The sequence below is a fragment of the Pseudophryne corroboree genome, chromosome 6 (assembly GCF_028390025.1).
Source record: "Pseudophryne corroboree isolate aPseCor3 chromosome 6, aPseCor3.hap2, whole genome shotgun sequence".
Taxonomy (NCBI): Eukaryota; Metazoa; Chordata; class Amphibia; order Anura; family Myobatrachidae; genus Pseudophryne; species Pseudophryne corroboree.
In genome coordinates this window covers 325,690,506-325,711,912 of record NC_086449.1, presented here as the reverse complement: position 1 = coordinate 325,711,912, position 21,407 = coordinate 325,690,506, and the positions used below count along the sequence as shown (strand labels likewise).

Below are 21,407 nucleotides of genomic sequence, written 5' to 3'. Positions count from 1 at the left end.
ACCCATGGTGTCACCAGGGCGTCCACCGCTACAGCCTGAGGGTACCTTGACCTGGCACAATACCTCCGAAGCTTCTTGTTGAGGCGTGACGCCATCATGGCTATTTGTGGAAGTCCCCACTGACATGTTATCTCTGCAAACACTTCCTGATGAAGTCCCCACTCTCCTGAATGGAGATCGTGCCTGCTGAGGAAGTCTGCTTCCCAGTTGTCCACTCCCGGAATGAAGACCGCTGACAGAGCGCTTACGTGATTTTCCGCCCAGCGAAGAATCCTGGCGGCTTCCGCCATTGCCACTCTGCTCCTTGTCCCACCTTGGCGGTTTACATGAGCCACAGCTGTGACGTTGTCTGATTGAACCAGAACCGGTAGGTCGCGAAGAATATTCTCCGCTTGTCGTAGGCCGTTGTATATGGCCCTCAATTCCAGTACGTTGATGTGTAGACAAGCCTCCTGGCTTGACCATAGTCCCTGAAAATTTCTTCCTTGTGTGACTGCTCCCCATCCTCGGAGGCTCGCGTCCGTGGTCATCAGAACCCAGTCTTGAATGCCGAACCTGCGACCCTCGAGAAGGTGAGCACTCTGCAGCCACCACAGGAGAGACACCCTGGCCCTGGGGGACAGGCTTATTTTCCGATGTATTTGTAGATGGGACCCCGACCACTTGTCCAGAAGGTCCCACTGAAACGTCCTTGCATGGAACCTGCCGAAGGGGATGGCCTCGTAGGTCGCCACCATTTTTCCCAGTACTCGAGTGCATTGATGGACTGACACTCTTTTCGGTTTTAACAGGTCTCTGACCATATTCTGAAGTTCCTGGGCTTTTTCCATTGGGAGAAAAACCCTCTTTAGTTCCGTGTCCAGAATCATGCCTAAGAAAGATAGCCGAGTCGTTGGAATCAACTGTGACTTTGGTAGATTTAGAATCCAGCCATGCTGCTGCAGCACTCCCAGGGAGAGCGACACGCTTTTCTGTAATTGATCTCTCGATCTCGCTTTTATCAGGAGATCGTCCAAGGACGGGATAATTGTGACTCCCTGTCTGCGCAGGAGCACCATCATTTCCGCCATTACCTTGGTAAAAATCCTCGGGGCCGTGGAAAGCCCAAATGGCAACGTCTGAAACTGGTAATGACAGTCCTGTACAGCGAATCTCAGGTACGCCTGATGAGGGGGATATATGGGGACATGAAGGTATGCATCCTTTATGTCTAGTGACACCAGAAAATCCCCCCCTTCCAGGCTGGAGATAACTGCCCGGAGCGATTCCATCTTGAATTTGAACTTTTTCAAGTACAGGTTTAGGGATTTTAAATTTAGAATGGGTCTGACCGAGCCATCCGGTTTCGGGACCACAAATAGGGTTGAATAGTACCCCTTCCCCTGTTGAACTAGGGTAACCTCGACAACCACTTGTTGGTGACACAGTTTTTGAATTGCCGCTAAAACTATCTCCCTTTCTGGGGAAGAAGCTGGTAAAGCCGATTTGAAAAACCGGCGAGGAGGCACGTCTTCGAATTCCAGCTTGTAGCCTTGGGATACAATTTCCATTGCCCAAGGATCCACGTCTGACTGAACCCAGACGTTGCTGAAGAGTCGAAGACGTGCCCCCACCAGCGCGGACTCCCCCAGTGGAGCCCCAGCGTCATGCAGTGGATTTAGTAGAAGCCGGGGAGGACTTCTGCTCCTGGGAACTAGCCGTAACAGGCATTCTTTTCCCTCTACCCTTACCTCTGGCGAGGAAGGAAGAGCCAGGACCTCTTCTGGACTTATGCGACCGAAAGGACTGCATCTGATATTGTGGTGTTTTCTTTTGCTGTGGGGGAACATAAGGTAGATTTACCCGCGGTAGCTGTGGAAACCAGGTCCGCGAGACCTTCCCCAAATAAAACCTCACCCTTGTAAAGCAAAACTTCCATATGCCTCTTTGAGTCGGCATCACCCGTCCATTGGCGGGTCCACAGGGCTCGCCTAGCAGAAATCGCCATGGCGTTGGCTCTCGAACCTAACAGCCCAACGTCTCTCTGAGCGTCTCTCATATATAAGACTGCGTCTTTAATGTGACCTAAGGTCAATAAAATGGTATCCCTATCTAGGGTATCAATGTCAGCTGACAAGGTATCTGCCCAAGCTGCTACAGCGCTACAAACCCAAGCCGATGCTATTGCCGGTCTGAGCAAGTGTATAAATTGATTTTAAGGTAGTCTCCTGTCTGCGATCAGCAGGATATTTGAGGGCTGCCGTGTCTGGAGACGGTAGCGTCACCTTTTTGGACAAGCGCATTAAAGCCTTGTCCACCTTGGGTGAGGATTCCCACCGTAACATGTCCTGTGCAGGGAAAGGATACGGCATAAGAATTCTCTTGGGAATCTGCAGTTTCTTGTCTGGAGTTTCCCAAGCTTTTTCAAATAACGCGTTCAGCTCATGAGATGGGGGAAAGGTTACCTCAGGTTTCTTTTCATTAAACATGCATACCCTCGTGTCAGGGACAGAGGGGTCATCTGTGATATGCAAAACATCTTTTATTGCAATAATCATATAATGAATACTTTTGGCCACCCTTGGGTGTAACCTCGCATCATCGTAGTCGACACTGGAGTCAGAATCCGTGTCGGTATCAGTGTCTGCTACTTGGGACAGTGGACGTTTCTGAGACCCTGCAGGGCCCTGTGACACAGTCAAAGCCATGGATTGACTCCCAGTTTTATCCCTGGACTCTGCTTTGTCCAATCTCTTATGTAATAAAGACACATTTGCATTTAAAACATTCCACATATCCAACCAATCAGGTGTCGGCATTGCCGACGGAGACACCACAATCATCTGCCCCGCCTCCTCCTTAGATGAGCCTTCCGCTTCAGACATGCTGACACACACGTACCGACACCCCCACACACTCAGGGATATATCTATATGGAGACAGTCCCCCAATAAGGCCCTTTGGAGAGACAGAGAGAGAGAATGCCAGCACACACCCAGCGCCACCGGACACTGGAATAAAATCCCAGTTAGTACAGCGCTTTTATATAAATATATAATTACACTCACTGCGCCAATTAATGTGCCCCCCCCCCCCTCTTTTTTGCCCTCTGTAACCGTGTTCAGCAGGGGAGAGTCCGGGGAGCCAGCTTCTCTGTAGTGTGCTGTGGAGAAAATGGCGCTGGTTAGTGCTGGTGGATCAAGCTCCGCCTCCTCAGCGGCGGGCTTCGGTCCCGCTCAAATTATTTATACTGGCAGGGTTTTTTTCAATATACCGCCTCTGCAGTATCCAATCTATATGCCAGTGTCCCTTGAGATTAATATTGCTGCCCAGGGCGCGCCCCCCCTGCGCCCTGCACCCTTACAGTGCCCGTTGTGTGTATATGTGTGGGAGCAATGGCGCGCAGCCTTACCGCTGCGCGTTACCTCAGTGAAGATCTGAAGTCTTCTGCCGCCTTTGAAGTCTTCTTTCTTCTTCATACTCACCTGGCTTCTATCTTCCGGCTCTGTTAGGAGGACGGCGGCGCGGCTCCGGGACGAACGACGAGGGTGAGACCTGCGTTCCGTCCGTCTGGAGCTAATGTTGTCCAGTAGCCTAAGAAGCAGAGCCTATCATTTAAGTAGGTCTGCTTCTCTCCCCTCAGTCCCATGATGCAGGGAGCCTGTTGCCAGCAGTGCTCCCTGAAAATAAAAAACCTAACAAAAGTCTTTTTCAGAGAAACTCAGGAGAGCTCCCCTGCAGTGCACCCAGTCTTCTCTGGGCACAGGCTCTAACTGAGGTCTGGAGGAGGGGCATTCTAAAGTCTTTAGAGTGCCCATGTCTCCTGCGGAGCCCGTCTATACCCCATGGTCCTTACGGAGACCCCAGCATCCTCTAGGACATAAGAGAAATATACCCCTAAACCAGGACTGGTTCACTGTGCAAATCTCTGGTCCATCCTCTGGTTCTGCTTGCTATCACTGCATAGGATTCAGCTATGTAGACTATCAGCGTTGTATTCCTATCCTGAGGTAATCTGTCCTGTAGGTGCTTCCCTTTTCTGTAGCCCGGTACCCTGTCTTGTGGATGTTACCGTACTGCTGTCCGTCTTCTGACCCTGCGGTTGTGTGCTCTGCATTGCTACTGTCTATTCCATCCTTGGGCCAGATGTAATGTCTTGCTAGACGTCCAGAGCTCAGAGACTCCGTCCGAACCCGTACGTTTTTTTTAAAGCAGCAAGCGTTTACAAGGCAAAACCAACCAGGTTTTGTTTTGTAAACATTTGCTGCTTTAAAAAAACGGACGCGTTCATCCAGAGTCTCGTGGCTCTGGACGTCTAGCAAGCCATTACATCCGACCCCTTGTATCTGTCTGTAGTTGCTATCATGCCATATGGGCAAATGTATGAAAGAGTTTTTGCAGAAAATCCTCAGAAAACTAAAATTTTCAAATAATTCCCGCATTGTTTCCCTTGAACGTATTAAGAGGGTAGCGCAGAAGACACTGGAGAATGGAGATATCTGCTGTGGTCGCTCTATTTATGATTGTAGGATCAGTTCCCTTATGTTCTAAGGCTTGTGAGAAATTACCAGATTTAGCAAGCTCTGAAAAATGTAACATTCAGCAGCCTGGTCCTTAATAGCTAAAACCCTCATTAGATGTACTAGCCACTGATCGGAAAATCCTTCTCCAGAAAAAAATCAAAGTAACCCTTCCGAGTCCAAACATTAAAGTAATGTTGGAAATGAGCACTTTACTGTATAATCTGCAGATTTTATACTGTAGGTGCCCGTGTACCTGATGGCTGAATGGACAGCCCCCAGGCCTGTCTGGCAAGCCGTCTGTCATGTTTCAGTTTCATTTATCCTTTCTGATCCAGTTTCAGAGACAATTCTATAAATACATGTTTATGGATTCTCAATAATGCTAAACTCACTGTTGTTTTGTCAGACAGCAGTTTCTCTATCACTTCGATGAGTTGGTCCTTCTGGTCCGAGTCCAAGCTGCAGAGAGATGGAGAGAGTGATATATGTGTAGGAGAGAAGAAGACACTGAGGAACAGGGATGTCTGCGCTGAGACAATTGCCTGAGGCAACAAAATGTACTTCACTCATTATTTAACAATTATTTTCTTGCTGCAAATAGTGATTTATACACATTTGGTAAATCTAATCATTATTAAAATAAAAATAATTAATCTCCCGAATTTGGTATGTACATAAAATGGAATACATGACCGCTGTTATTCGTAACACCTGTAAACAATTTGATAAAATATGGGGGGTCATTCCGAGTTGTTCGCTCGGTAATTTTCTTCGCATCGCAGCGATTTTCCGCTTAATGCGCATGCGCAATGTTCGCACTGCGACTGCGCCAAGTAAATTTGCTATGCAGTTAGGAATATTACTCACGGTTTTTTCATCGTTCTGGTGATCGTAATGTGATTGACAGGAAGTGGGTGTTTCTGGGCGGAAACAGGCCGTTTTAGGGGCGTGTGGGAAAAAACGCTACAGTTTCTGGGAAAAACGCGGGAGTGGCTGGAGAAACGGGGGAGTGTCTGGGCGAACGCTGGGTGTGTTTGTGACGTCAAACCAGGAACGACAAGCACTGAACTGATCGCACTGGCAGAGTAAGTCTCGAGCTACTCAGAAACTGCACAGAGATGTCTTATCGCAATATTGCGAATCTTTCGTTCACAATTTTAAGATGCTAAGATTCACTCCCAGTAGGCGGCGGCTTAGCGTGTGCAATGCTGCTAAAAGCAGCTTGCGAACGAACAACTCGGAATGACCCCCATGGTCTCCCTGGCTAGCCTTACACCAGGCTTCCTCCCCATTTGTAACTTGATACCGTGCATTGCTGCTCCACCAACCTCTTGTCTTTGGAGGCCACCCCTCCACCCCTCTCTACTCCTTTTCTTTCTTTTTGACTGGACTTGCTCTTTCTCCCCTGTTTCCCTGACCCCTTCTATTTTCTCTCCGAGTATTATTTTCTTCTAATTTCTACTATGAACTCTCTTTGACGGATGTCCACTCCGTTGCCGAGAGTTACCCTTTAAATTGCCTTACATTTCAAAAAAGGATCCAATCTGTTGATGTTACAACTTACTGCAGTTACATTTGTACTTTGTTTACCTACTTTGCCTGATATGTTTTGTCTCTTTGTAACAATTTTGTGATCCACCCAATAAAATGTGTTTAAAAAAAATAAAAATAAATAATTTTTTAGCATAATACAGAGGTTCCCAAACTGTGTGCCGTGGCTCCCTGGGGTGCCTCGGGACACTTGCAGGGGTGCCCTGGGTTGGTGGTACAGGACCAATTCAAATTATTCATGGTCAATATAATAGGCAAAACCAGTGCTGATGGCTGCCAGTCATAAAATATGAAGCAAATCTTGTCCCTCACCACACAACTGACCCTAAGGAAGACATATAAACGCAATCTACATAATGTAATATTTCTTTCTAAATTTCTCAATAAGAAATATTTGGCTTAGGGGTTCCGTGAAAAAAATTCTGATATTCTAGGGCGCCATGATTCAAAAAAGTTTGGAAACCACTGGCATAATACATTAATACAAATGATGATGCACAGTGCAGTCATCTTTTGGAACAATTAGTAGAACAAATCCCTCATCACTGAGAAGCAGGGACAGAAAGATTTAGGGCCGATTCAGAGGTGGATACATATGCAGACATGGCTGATTCTCTTGGTGATCGCCATCTGCAACTTTAGGCAAAGGGCGCTACAAAGCCGTCCCTGGTATACAGCTGTGTGTATGAATATGCAAGGACTGAGACGCCCACTTTCAGCGTCCCTGATGCGTCTTTAAACATAACCATCGGTCGCACTATGGAAACTTGCACTAGCTCTATGACAGGTGCAGATTTATCATCTGAATATAGGGGGTAATTCTGAGTTGATCACCGCAGGAACTTTGTTAGCAGTTGGGCAAAACCATGTGCACTGCAGGGGAGGCAGATATAACATGTGCAGAGAGAGTTAGATTTGGGTGGGTTATTTTGTTTCTGTGCAGGGTAAATACTGGCTGCTTTATTTTTACACTGCAATTTAGATTTCAGTTTGAACATGCCCTACCCAAATCTAACTCTCTCTGCACATGTTATATCTGTCCCCCGGGTTCACTACGATCTGCCGTCGGCCGGCCTCCCGGGGACCAGCATACCGGCGCCGGGAGGCCAGCCGCCGGCTTACCGACAGTGTGGCGAGCGCAAATGAGCCCCTTGCGGGTTCGCTGCGCTCGCCACGCTACGGGCACGGTGACGCGCCACACTATTTTATTCTCCCTCCAGGGGGGTCGTGGACCCCCACGAGGGAGAATAAGTGTCGGTATGCCGGCTGTCGGGCTCCCGGCGCCGGTATGCTGGTCGCCGGGAGCCCGACCGCCGGCATACTGAAGACCACCCCTGTCCCCCTGCAGTGCACATGGTTTTGCCCAACTGCTAACAAAGTTCATGCTGCGATCAACTTAGAATTACCCCAATGGTCTCCAATTGAACAACTGAGCGGCTGCGCATGCAAGCAATACAGTGACATACCGGCAACAATCCCAAAAGACGGACCATCTCCACGCGGAACGGCCAGCACTTTCTGATAGGGAGCGTCTCAATCACAACATCCATCACTGCATTCATTATGACGTGAATAAAAGCATACTGTAAACATTTGAGGCTGATTCAGAGGTGACGCAGATCATGCCCGGCAGTGATTTTGTACGCATTCTCAAGTGCAAAAAATAAGATTTTACTTACCGATAAATCTATTTCTCGTAGTCCGTAGTGGATGCTGGGACTCCGTAAGGACCATGGGGAATAGCGGCTCCGCAGGAGACAGGGCACAAAATAAAAGCTTAAGGATCAGGTGGTGTGCACTGGCTCCTCCCCCTATGACCCTCCTCCAAGCCTCAGTTAGGATACTGTGCCCGGACGAGCGTACATAATAAGGAAGGATATTGAATCCCGGGTAAGACTCATACCAGCCACACCAATCACACCGTACAACTTGTGATCTGAACCCAGTTAACAGTATGATAAACGCAAAGGAGCCTCTGAAAAGATGGCTCACAACAATAATAACCCGAATTTTTGTAACAATAACTATATACAAGTATTGCAGACAATCCGCACTAGGGATGGGCGCCCAGCATCCACTACGGACTACGAGAAATAGATTTATCGGTAAGTAAAATCTTATTTTCTCTGACGTCCTAGTGGATGCTGGGACTCCGTAAGGACCATGGGGATTATACCAAAGCTCCCAAACGGGCGGGAGAGTGCGGATGACTCTGCAGCACCGAATGAGAGAACTCCAGGTCCTCCTCAGCCAGGGTATCAAATTTGTAGAATTTAGCAAACGTGTTTGCCCCTGACCAAGTAGCTGCTCGGCAAAGTTGTAAAGCCGAGACCCCTCGGGCAGCCGCCCAAGATGAGCCCACTTTCCTTGTGGAATGGGCTTTTACTGATTTTGGCTGTGGCAATCCTGCCACAGAATGTGCAAGCTGAATTGTACTACAAATCCAACGAGCAATCGTCTGCTTAGAAGCAGGAGCACCCAGCTTGTTGGGTGCATACAGGATAAACAGCGAGTCAGATTTTCTGACTCCAGCCGTCCTGGAAACATATATTTTCAAGGCCCTGACAACGTCAAGCAACTTAGAGTCCTCTAAGTCCCTGGTAGCCGCAGGTACCACAATAGGTTGGTTCATGTGAAATGCAGAAACCACCTTAGGTAGAAATTGAGGACGAGTCCTCAATTCCGCCCTGTCAGAATGAAAAATTAAGTAAGGGCTTTTATATGATAAAGCCGCCAATTCTGACACACGCCTGGCTGAAGCCAAGGCTAACAGCATTGACACCTTCCATGTGAGATATTTTAAGTCCACAGTGGAAAGTGGTTCAAACCAATGTGACTTTAGAAAACTCAACACCACATTGAGATCCCAAGGTGCCACTGGAGGCACAAAAGGAGGCTGTATGTGCAGCACCCCTTTTACAAATGTCTGAACTTCAGGTACTGAAGCCAGTTCTTTCTGGAAGAAAATCGACAGGGCCGAAATTTGAACCTTAATGGACCCTAATTTTAGGCCCATAGACAGTCCTGTTTGCAGGAAATGAAGGAAACGACCCAGTTGAAATTCCTCTGTAGGGGCCTTCTTGGCCTCACACCACGCAACATATTTACGCCAAATGCGGTGATAATGTTTTGCGGTTACGTCCTTCCTGGCTTTGACCAGAGTAGGAATGACTTCTTCTGGAATGCCTTTTTCCCTCAGGATCCGGCGTTCAACCGCCATGCCGTCAAACGCAGCCGCGGTAAGTCTTGGAACAGACAAGGCCCCTGCAGTAGCAGGTCCTTTCTTAGAGGTAGAGGCCACGGTTCGTCCGTGAGCATCTCTTGAAGTTCCGGGTACCAAGTCCTTCTTGGCCAATCCGGAACCACGAGTATAGTTCTTACTCCTCTCCTTCTTATGATTCTCAGTACTTTTGGTATGAGAGGCAGAGGAGGGAACACATACACTGACTGGTACACCCACGGCGTTACCAGAGCGTCCACTGCTATTGCCTGAGGGTCCCTTGACCTGGCGCAATATCTGTCCAGTTTTTTGTTTAGACGTGACGCCATCATGTCCACCTTTGGTTTTTCCCAATGGTTTACAATCAGGTGGAAGACTTCTGGGTGAAGTCCCCACTCTCCCGGGTGAAGGTCGTGTCTGCTGAGGAAGTCTGCTTCCCAGTTGTCCACTCCCGGAATGAACACTGCTGACAGTGCTATCACATGATTTTCCGCCCAGCGAAGAATCCTTGCCGCTTCTGCCATTGCCCTCCTGCTTCTCGTGCCGCCCTGTCTGTTTACGTGGGCGACTGACGTGATGTTGTCCGATTGGATCAACACCGCCTGACCCTGAAGCAGAGGTTTTGCTTGACTTAGGGCATTGTAAATGGCCCTTAGTTCCAGAATGTTTATATGAAGAGATGTTTCCATGCTTGACCACAAGCCCTGGAAATTCCTTCCCTGTGTGACTGCTCCCCAGCCTCTCAGGCTGGCATCCGTGGTTACCAGGATCCAATCCTGAATGCCAAATCTGCGGCCCTCTAGTAGATGAGCACTCTGTAGCCACCACAGGAGAGACACCCTTGTCCTTGGCGACAGGGTTATCCGCTGATGCATCTGCAGATGCGATCCGGACCATTTGTCCAGTAGATCCCACTGAAACGTTCTTGCATGGAATCTTCCGAATGGAATCGCTTCGTAAGAAGCCACCATTTTCCCCAGGACCCTCGTGCACTGATGCACTGAGACCTGGCCTGGTTTTAGGAGGTTCCTGACTAGCTCGGATAACTCCCTGGCCTTCTCCTCCGGGAGAAACACCTTCTTCTGGACTGTGTCCAGAATCATTCCTAGGAACAGTAGACGTGTCGTTGGAATCAGCTGCGATTTTGGAATATTTAGAATCCACCCGTGCTGACGTAACACTACCTGAGATAGTGCTACTCCGACTTCTAACTGTTCCCTGGATCTTGCCCTTATCAGGAGATCGTCCAAGTAAGGGATAATTAAAATGCCTTTTCTTCGTAGAAGAATCATCATTTCGGCCATTACCTTTGCAAAGACCCGAGGTGCCGTGGACAATCCAAACGGCAGCGTCTGAAACTGATAATGACAGTTTTGTACTACAAACCTGAGGTACCCTTGGTGAGAAGGGTATATTGGGACGTGGAGATAAGCATCTTTGATGTCCAGAGACACCATATAGTCCCCTTCTTCCAGGTTCGCTATCACTGCTCTGAGTGACTCCATCTTGAATTTGAACCTTTTTATGTAAGTGTTCAAGGATTTCAGATTTAAAATTGGTCTCACCGAGCCGTCCGGCTTCGGTACCACAAACAGCGTGGAATAATACCCCTTTCCTTGTTGCAGGAGGGGTACCTTGATTATCACCTGCTGGGAATACAGCTTGTGAATGGCTTCCAAAACTGCCTCCCTGTCGGAGGGAGACTTTGGTAAAGCAGACTTCAGGAACCGACGAGGGGGAAACGCCTCGAATTCCAGTTTGTACCCCTGCGATACTACCTGTAGAATCCAGGGATCCACTTGCGAGTGAGCCCACTGCGCGTTGAAATTCTTGAGACGGGCCCCCACCATATCTGAGTCTGCTTGTAAAGCCCCAGCGTCATGCTGAAGACTTGGCAGAAGCAGGGGAGGGCTTCTGCTCCTGGGAAGCGGCTGCATGGTGCAGTCTTTTTCCTCTTCCTCTGCCCCGGGGCAGAAAGGAGTGGCCTTTTGCTCGCTTGTACTTATGGGAACGAAAGGACTGAGTTTGAAAAGACGGTGTCTTTTTCTGCTGATGTGAAGTGACCTGGGGTAAAAAGGTGGATTTTCCAGCCGTTGCCGTGGCCACCAGGTCCGATAGACCAGCCCCAAATAACTCCTCCCCTTTATACGGCAATACTTCCATGTGCCGTTTGGAATCCGCATCCCCTGACCACTGTCGCGTCCATAACGCTCTTCTGGCAGAGATGGACATAGCACTTACTCTTGATGCCAGGGTGCAAATATCCCTCTGTGCATCACGCATATATAGTAATGCATCCTTTAAATGTTCTATAGTTAACAAAATATTGTCCCTATCCAGGGTATCAATATTCTCAGTCAGGGAATCCGACCATGCGACTCCAGCACTGCACATCCAGGCTGAGGCGATTGCTGGTCGCAGTATAACACCAGTATGTGTGTATATACTTTTTAGGATATTTTCCAGCCTTCTATCAGCTGGTTCTTTGAGGGTGGCCGTATCAGGAGACGGTAACGCTACTTGTTTAGATAAACGTGTGAGCGCCTTATCTACCCTAGGGGGTGTTTCCCAACGCGCCCTAACCTCTGGCGGGAAGGGATATAATGCTAATAATTTTTTAGAAATTAGCTGTTTTTTATCGGGGGAAACCCACGCTTTATCACACACCTCATTTATTTCCTCTGACTCAGGAAAAACTATTGGTAGTTTTTTCACACCCCACATAATACCCTTCTTTGTGGTACTTGTAGTGTCAGAAAGGTTCAATGCCTCTTTCATTGCCGTGATCATGTAACGTGTGGCCCTACTGGACATTACGTTTGTCTCGTCACCGTCGACACTAGACTCAGTATCTGTGTCAGGGTCTGTGTCGACCCACTGAGGTAACGGGCGTTTTAGCGCCCCTGACGGTGTCTGAGACGCCTGGACAGGCACTAATTGATTTGCCGGCTGTCTCATGTCGTCAACAGTTTTTTGCAAATTGCTGACATTATCACTTAATTGTTTAAATACAATCATCCAGTCAGGTGTCGACTCCCTAGGGGGTGACATCACCAACACAGGCAACTGCTCCGCCTCCACATCATTTTCCTCCTCATACATGTAGACACACGCGTACCGACACACAGCACACACACCGGGAATGCTCTGATAGAGGACAGGACCCCACTTAGCCCTTTGGAGAGACAGAGGGAGAGTCTGCCAGCACACACCCAGCGCTATATATATATACAGGGATAACCTTATATAAGTGTTATTCCCTTATAGCTGCTGTTATTATCGTTATTTGCTGCCAAAAATGCCCCCCCTTCTCTTTTTTACCCTGATTCTGAAGCAGGACTGCAGGGGAGAGTCAGGGAGCCGTCCTTCCAGCGGAGCTGTGAGGGAAAATGGCGCTTGTGTGCTGAGGAGATAGGCTCCGCCCCTTCACGACGTCCTTATCTCCCGCTTTTTTGTGTAAAAATGGCAGGGGTTAAAATACATCCATATAGCCCAGGAGCTATATGTGATGTATTCTTTTTGCCACCTAAGGTATATACTGTTATATTGCGTCTCAGGGCGCTCCCCCCCAGCGCCCTGCACCCTCAGTGACCGGAGTGTGAAGTGTGCTGAGAGCAATGGCGCACAGCTGCGGTGCTGTGCGCTACCTTAGTCTGAAGACAGGATGTCTTCTGCCGCCGATTTCACCGGACCTCTTCGTCTCTTCTGGCTCTGTAAGGGGGACGGCGGTGCGGCTCCGGTGACCCATCCAGGCTGAACCTGTGATCGTCCCTCTGGAGCTAATGTCCAGTAGCCTAAGAAACCCGATCCACTCTGCACTCAGGAGAGTCCGTTTCTTCACCCCTTAGTCCCACGATGCAGTGAGCCTGTTGCCAGCAGGACTCACTGAAAATAAAAAAACCTAAACTAAACTTTTATTCTAAGCAGCTCAGGAGAGCCACCTAGATTGCACCCTTCTCGGCCGGGCACAAAAATCTAACTGAGGCTTGGAGGAGGGTCATAGGGGGAGGAGCCAGTGCACACCACCTGATCCTTAAGCTTTTATTTTGTGCCCTGTCTCCTGCGGAGCCGCTATTCCCCATGGTCCTTACGGAGTCCCAGCATCCACTAGGACGTCAGAGAAATATGCAAATTCCACTTTAAGCATTCCTTTTGTGCTCTACCGTGCAAGGGACTTAGCAAACCCTGAGACGCCCACTCTGGATATCTGAGCAATGCTCAAGTGCACTGGTGAATCCGATCTCTCCAACATCAGTTGTAACATCCACTCTCCCAGCAGCCCCTGACTGGTGCAGAGTCTCTCACTGTGGCTATGGTGTTGTGAAAAGGATTGCAGCTGCATGCCAAAAAAACGCCCATGACCAGTGGCAGTTGCAGAGGTGGGGCTGCAGCGCAGTCCTAAATTCAAATAGGGGAGCCACACCTACTGTCACCTAGGGCTATATCATCCATAACGCTCACAAAGCTGAAGCCTAGGGGTCCCGCAGGGACTACAGGCCTGCCCAAAAGTTATTTTTTTATACATTTTTAAGAATAACAAATAGCAGCTAACACGTACAAGCACAAGTCATCATTTCAAAAGAGAAAATAAAAGCAAGAATGATTATTATGGCACAAGCTCTGCTGGGCCCGAAATACCTGAAAGCCTAGGGGTCCAGTCCCAGATTGATACTGTCCTGCTGTCACCTCAAAGGCTGCCAGAGATTACCGACCGGGACTCGCTGGCATTCAATGTGGCTCCTCTATTTCAATTTTGCACTGCACTAAGCCCCACCTCTGGAGCAGCCACTGCCCATGACACTCCCATAACACGCCAATGAAAGATCCTCTTTTTGCAAAGACTTTAGACAGGTGACCTCTCCTAGTCTCCACCCATGTACTGCAGAAGCTATCAAGTAATAGTGATGAAATATGAAAATGTGTACACCACTGCACACCTTAGTTAGCATGTGCACAGTGAGGGTTTCTTGGACTTTTCACGCATGCCCAGTAGCAAATAATCACTTAGCTGTGCACACATTGATACTGCACCCACCTCTGCATCAGGACCATTGTCCTACAAATGCATTCATGTACTATACAAAGTGTGTGTTTTATTCATTTCAGACGTTGTTACCTGTACAGTTTGGGTATAGCATGTGCTGCGGTCTTACGCACATAGGGAGACATGTCTGAAGCAGCTTCCTTTATCGCAAGCATCATAATTGGCACAATGATTGGCACACGGATACTGGACAGAACACGCAGGGCGCTGGCACGGATCAGCTGATTGGGGTCCTGCAGACAAAACACAGCTCATGTCATGGACAGATTTTCCTCAAAGCAGCACTGAACTCTAGACATATTATCAGAAACCTCACATATTCCTGGATACATGGATTGTAAGTGTCATTAATAGACTCAAATGACATTTTACACAGAAATGAGTTTATTTGTACGTGTAGTGCATACATACATACATACATACATACATACATACATACATACATACATTGTGGTCAGCGCTCATTCCGCTTTTTGGTAACTGAATATGGATAATCACCATGGTAATGATGGAAACAATTTTTACTTGCTTCATACCAATTTAGGACTTATCACAGCCACTCGAGTTCGTCGAGTACTCATAGGTACAGCAATGCAATGCCTGCGTCTCTGACACAACTATGATAACTTTGAAATATGAAGAAAAAAAAATATTCCGTTATAACATGTCGTTTGGATTTTTTAATCCAATGCCACTCGAGTTCATCGGCTCTGCGGGATACCGGCTGAATTCAGACTTTTTTTTTAAAGGGGCAATCACTTACAAGGCAAAATTATGCCTTGTAAGTGATTGCCCCTTATAAAAAAAAGTATTGAGTTTGGCCGGCATCCCGCACGAGTAACGACCACTTTACTCGGGCGGTATTACATCCGGCCCAGGGTCTCCCTATTATACTCCCTTTCTAACAAATAACCTGCGTTATTGCCACTGCAACCTGATTCAATGTTTGGTGTAAAAAGGTCTCTGAAACATAATCCAGGTCCAGTTATCTGAGAATCCAACCTGGGAAGGACCTGGATTGCATGTGGTCAACCCAGGTCACACATAAAGCCTATGGAGAGCTGGCTCACTCTCTAAAGGTCTATGGTACTGCGGGCCCAATTCAGAACTGATCGCAGCAGCAAATTTGTTAGCTAATGGGCAAAACCATGTGCACTGCAGGGGGGGCAGATATAATATGTGCAGAGAGAGTTAGATTTGTTATTTTGTTTCTGTGCAGGGTAAATACTGGCTGCTTTATTTTTACATTTAGATTTCAGTTTGAACACACCCCACCCAAATCTAACTCTCTCTGCACATGTTATATCTGTCTCCCCCCCCCCCCCCTTCCCCTGCAGTGCACATAGTTTTGCCCATTAGCTAACAAATTTGCTGCTGCGATCAAGTCTGAATTAGGCCCTGCAATGTTCCATGTGCTATCCTTTCCTTCCCTCCCGATGCCAGAGCAATGCAAGATAGACAGGCTTTCTTTGTCTGCAATGAACTGTCACATAGAAGACGTTATACTGTCCAAAAACAAAGAAATCTCTGTGAAGTGCTGATAATATGTTGACACTATATAAATAAAGGTTAATAACTATACAAAGTGACAACAAATCGATGAATATACATTTACTGTGTAGGTCATCTCTATTCCCATCTTACATATTGATATGAAGGCATTATCTGAAGGAAAGCATCAAATATGACTGGGTATTTAATGGCTGAGTGTGCATCAAAAATATGACAGCCTATGGGCTTCTTCCGCATTTTTTCCTGAGAGGGGTCCAATTGGATCCCACCCAGCACCCCCCACGGCCTCTAAGTCACTCTGCGCATGTGCAAAGCGGCTCTCAGTACCGACACTGTAAAGGACAGCTGTCCGTTGCGATACTAATCACATATGTAAGTGCATATGCGAATAGTATAGACGCGGAAAGTGGCAGTATGTACTGTACTGCAGAAGCAATGCTTAGTACATCCCACCTGCTGTGTGTAAAGAATATGATATTGTTAAAGGAGTCCAGTTCCCAGAGAAGAAAAATGAGGATCATGCCAATGCCAGAGCAGGCACAAGTAAAGCATAGCTAAACATGCCAAACTAGTGTGGTACCCCTATAAAATGGGGTCATCCCCAGAGCCTGATTAAGGGTTCCAGCCGCCTAGGCTAATACATAAGTGGCCGCCCCCACTTCCCCAATACCATTTTTTTTGCTCACATTCAGCTAAAAATAGGGCTTGAGCCTCAGCTCCATTCATATTGCCACTTACCACCCTAGCAGTGCTGGCAACAGCGGCATCAATCACAGCCTCGGAGGCGGAGCCAGCCACGGCGGAGACAGGATCTCCTCGTTCCGGCGTCCCTGCCTCGGTGATGCCGGCAATCCCAGTAGGCACCACTGCTCCCACAGTTCCGAGGAGAGATCTCATGAGACCTTGCTCGGCCCCAACTCCAGCAGCACCAGGAAGCACTCCCATCCATTGGCGTATCTATAATGAATTCAGTGTGTGTGGGGCAAATGGGCCCCGAGGTCCAGGGGGGCCGACCCTGCACGCATGGCACCCATTTGTTTAATACTTATCTCCCTGGAGACCCCGTCGGAGCCATCCCTTCTCGGTAGCGCAATAGAGTCTGAACACTAGGGGGAACAAACTCTATTGCGCCTGATGAAAACTACAGAAAGAGTTTTGGGCATGCGCATTAGGAAAATCTTCGGGAAAATGGCTGCCGCACTTTGTTCCCGGAGGTTTGCGCATGCGCAATAGAGTCTGTGCTCAGACTCTATTGCCGCTGCGGAGAAGGATGGCACCACTGGGGGACCCCGGAGAGGTGAGTATTAAAACCTGTGCATCGGTCAGAGAGGAGGGGGCCGCTGATGTAAAAGGCTGCTCTCTTTAAATGCCCCTGCTCCCATCCCAATTTATTGTGCTGGTCCATAATAATTTATTATCAAGTCCCTACAGAGCTATTGTGATTTCGGAGAGAGCTGTGGCTACTTAACATTTAAATAAGATTTTACTCACCGGTAAATCTATTTCTCGTAGTCCGTAGTGGATGCTGGGAACTCCGAAAGGACCATGGGGAATAGCGGGCTCCGAAGGAGGCTGGGCACTCTAGAAAGATTTATGACCACCTGGTGTGCACTGGCTCCTCCCACTATGACCCTCCTCCAAGCCTCAGTTAGGACACTGTGCCCGGACGAGCTGACATAATAAGGAAGGATTTTGAATCCCGGGTAAGACTCATACCAGCCACACCAATCACACCGTACAACTCGTGATACTATATCCAGTTTGACAGTATGAAAACAACTGAGCCTCTCAACAGATGGCTCAACAATAACCCTTTAGTTAGCAATAACTATTTACAAGTATTGCAGACAATCCGCACTTGGGATGGGCGCCCAGCATCCACTACGGACTACGAGAAATATATTTACCGGTGAGTAAAATCTTATTTTCTCTAACGTCCTAGTGGATGCTGGGAACTCCGAAAGGACCATGGGGATTATACCAAAGCTCCCAAACGGGCGGCAGAGTGCGGATGACTCTGCAGCACCGAATGAGAGAACTCAAGGTCCTCCTCAGCCAGGGTATCAAATTTGTAGAATTTTGCAAACGTGTTTGCCCCTGACCAAGTAACAGCTCGGCAAAGTTGTAAAGCCGAGACCTCTCGGGCAGCCGCCCAAGATGAGCCCACCTTCCCTGTGGAATGGGCTTTCACTGATTTAGGATGCGGCAGTCCAGCCGCAGAATGCGCCTGCTGAATCGTGTCACAGATCCAGCGAGCGATAGTCTGCTTAGAAGCAGGAGCACCCAGCCTGTTGGGTGCATACAGGATAAATAGCGAGTCAATTTTCTTGACTCTAGCCATCCTGGAAACATAATTTTTCAAGGCCCTGACTACGTCCAGTAACTTGGAATCCTCCAAGTCCCTAGTAGCCGCAGGCACCACAATAGGTTGGTTCAAGTGAAAAACTGATACCACCTTAGGGAGAAACTGGGGACGAGTCCTCAATTCTGCCCTCTCCATATGGAAAATCAGATAAGGACTTTTATATGACAAAGCCGCCAATTCTGATACACGCCTGGCCGAAGCCAAGGTCAATAACATGACCACTTTCCGCGTGAGATATTTTAGATCCACGGTTTTTAGTGGTTCAAACCAATGTGATTTTAAGAAACTCAACACCACGTTGAGATCCCAAGGTGCCACTGGAGGCACAACCGGGGGCTGAATATGCAGCACTCCTTTTACAATGTCTGAACTTCAGGTACTGAAGTTAATTCTTTCTGGAAGAAAATCGACAGAGCCGAGATCTGTATCTTAATGGAGCCTAATTTTAGGCCCATAGACACTCCTGCTTGTAGGAAATGCAGAAATCGACCTAGTTGAAATTCCTCTGTTGGGGCCTTTTGTGGCCTCACACCAAGCAACATATTTCCGCCATATGCGGTGATAATGTTTTGCAGTTACATCTTTCCTGGCTTGAATCAGCGTAGGAATGACTTCCTCCGGAATGCCATTTTCCTTTAGGATCCGGCGTTCAACCGCCATGCCATCAAAACGTAGCCGCGGTAAGTCTTGGAACAGACAGGGCCCCTGCTGCAGCAGGTCCTGTCTGAGCGGCAGAGGCCATGGGTCCCCTGATATAATTTCTTGAAGTTCTGGGTACCAGGCTCTTCTTGGCCAATCCGGAACCACGAGTATCGTTCTTACTCCTCGCCTTCTTATTATTCTCAGTACCTTTGGTATGAGAGGCAGAGGGGGGAACACATAAACCGACTGGTACACCCACGGTGTTACCAGAGCGTCCACAGCTATCGCCTGAAGGTCCCTTGACCTGGCGCAATATCTTTTATAGCTTTTTGTTGAGGCGGGACGCCTTCATGTCCACCTGTGGCCTTTCCCAATGGTGTACAATCCTTTGGAAGACTTCTGGATGAAGTCCCCACTCTCTCGGGTGGAAGTCGTGTCTGCTGAGAAGATCTGCTTCCCAGTTGTCCACTCCGAGAATGAACAATGCTGACAGTGCTAACACATGATTTTCCGCCCATCTGAGAATCCTTGTGGCTTCTGCCATCGCCATCCTGCTTCTTGTGCCGCCCTGTTGGTTTACATGGGCGACTGCCGTGATGTTGTCTGATTGGATCAGGACCGGCCTTTTGAAGCAGAGGCCTTGCCTGACTCAGGGCATTGTAAATGGCCCTCAGTTCCAGAATATTTATGTAGGGAAGTCACCTGACTTGACCAAAGTCCCTGGAAGCTTCTTCCCTGTGTGACTGCCCCCCAGCCTCAAAGGCTGGCATCCACGGTCACTAGGACCTAGTCCTGTATGTCGAACCTGCGGCCCTCTTGAAGATGGGCACTCTGCAGCCACTACAGTAGAGATACCCTGGTCCTTGGAGACAGGGTTATCAGCCGATGCATCTGAAGATGTGATCCGGACCACTTGTCTAACAGGTCCCCCTGAAAAGTTCTTGCATGGAACCTGCCGAATGGGATTGCTTCGTAGGAAGCTATCATTTTTCCCAGGACTCGCGTGCAATTATGCACCGATAACTGTTTTTGCTTCAGGAGGTCTCTGACTAGAGATGACAGCTCCATGGCTTTCTCCTCCGGGAGAAACACTTATTTCTGGTCTGTGTCCAGAACCATCCCCAGGAACAGTAGACGTGTCGTAGGAAACAGCTGTCTTTGGACTGTTTAGAATCCAACCGTGCTGTTGTAGCACTTTCCAAAATAGTGCTACCCCGACCAGCAACTGCTCCTTGGACCTTGCCCTTATAAGGAGATTGTCCAAGTACGGGATCATTAAAAACTCCCCTTTTTCGAAGGAGTATCATCATTCCGGCCATTACCTTGGTAACACCCTCGGTGCCATGTACAGTTCCAAACGGCAGAGTCTGGACTTGGTAATGGTAATCCTGTACCACAAATCTGAGGTACTCCTGGCGAGGATAGTAAATGGGGACATGCAGGTAAGCATCCTTGATGTCCCGGGATACCATGTAATCCCCCTCGTCCAGGCTTGCAATAACCGCCCTGGGCGATTCCATCTTGAACTTGAATTTTTTTATGTATGTGTTCAAGGATTTTAAATATAAAAAAGGGTCACGCCGAACCATGCGGTTTCGGTACCCCAAACCGTGTGGAATAGTAACCCCGTCCTTGTTGAAGTAGGGGCACCTTAAGTATTACCTGATGGGAATACAGCTTATTAATTGCCTCTAGCACAGCCTCCCTGCCTGAGGGAGTTGTCGGCAAGGCATATTTGAGGAAACGGCGGGGGGAAGACATCTCGAATTCCAGCTTGTACCCTTGAAATACTACTTGAATGAAACAGGGATCCACCTGTGAGCGAGCCCACTGATCGCTGAAATTTTTGAGACGGCCCCCCACCGTACCTGGCTACACCTGTGGAGCCCCCGCGTCATGCTGTGGACTCAGAGGAAGCGAGAGAAGAATTATGATTCTGGGAACAGGCTGACTGGTGCAGCTTTTTCCCTCTTCCCTTGTCTCTGTACAGAAAGGAAGCGCCTTTGACCCGCTTGCTTTTCTGAAGCCTAAAGGACTGTACCTGATAATACAGTGCTTTCTTAGTCTGTGAGGAAAACTGAGGTAAAAATATTTCTTCCCAGCTGTTGCTGCGGATACGAGGTCCCAGAGACCATCCCCAAATAATTCCTCACCCTTATAAGGCAGAATCTCTATGCGCCTTTTAAAGTCAGCATCACCTGTCCAGTGACAGGTCTCTAATACCCTCCTGACAGAATGGACATTACATTCATTTTAGATGCCAGCCGGCAAAATATCCCTCTGTGCATCCCTCATATATAAGACGACGTCTTTAATATGTTCTCATGTTAGCAAACTAGTATGTTTGACAGGGTCACCGACCACGCTGCAGCAGCACGCTCTGCAGGTTTCAGTCTAGTACCTGAGTGTGTAAAAACAGACTTCAGGATAGCCTCCTGCTTTTTATCAACAGGTACCTTCAAAGTGGCCGTTCCTAAAACGGCAGTGCCACCTATTTTGACAACCGTGTGAGCGCCTTATCCACCCTAGGGGATATCTCCCAGCGTAACTTATCCTCTGGCGGGAAAAGGT

The 21,407-nt window shown here is 48.3% G+C and overlaps 1 protein-coding gene across 3 annotated transcripts in view; it reads right to left on the bottom strand.

Moving 5' to 3' along the window:
• AP3B2 (adaptor related protein complex 3 subunit beta 2) overlaps positions 1-21,407 on the bottom strand; it is a 198,906-nt gene that overhangs the window by 106,610 nt on the left and 70,889 nt on the right. For all 3 annotated transcript variants that reach the window (XM_063926333.1, XM_063926332.1, XM_063926331.1), the window contains exons 5-6: positions 14,390-14,550; positions 4,895-4,961 (exon numbers count right to left, since the gene is read on the bottom strand). In XM_063926333.1, the coding sequence (XP_063782403.1) occupies positions 4,895-4,961; positions 14,390-14,550 (228 nt within the window). The remainder of the gene's footprint in view (positions 1-4,894; positions 4,962-14,389; positions 14,551-21,407) is intronic.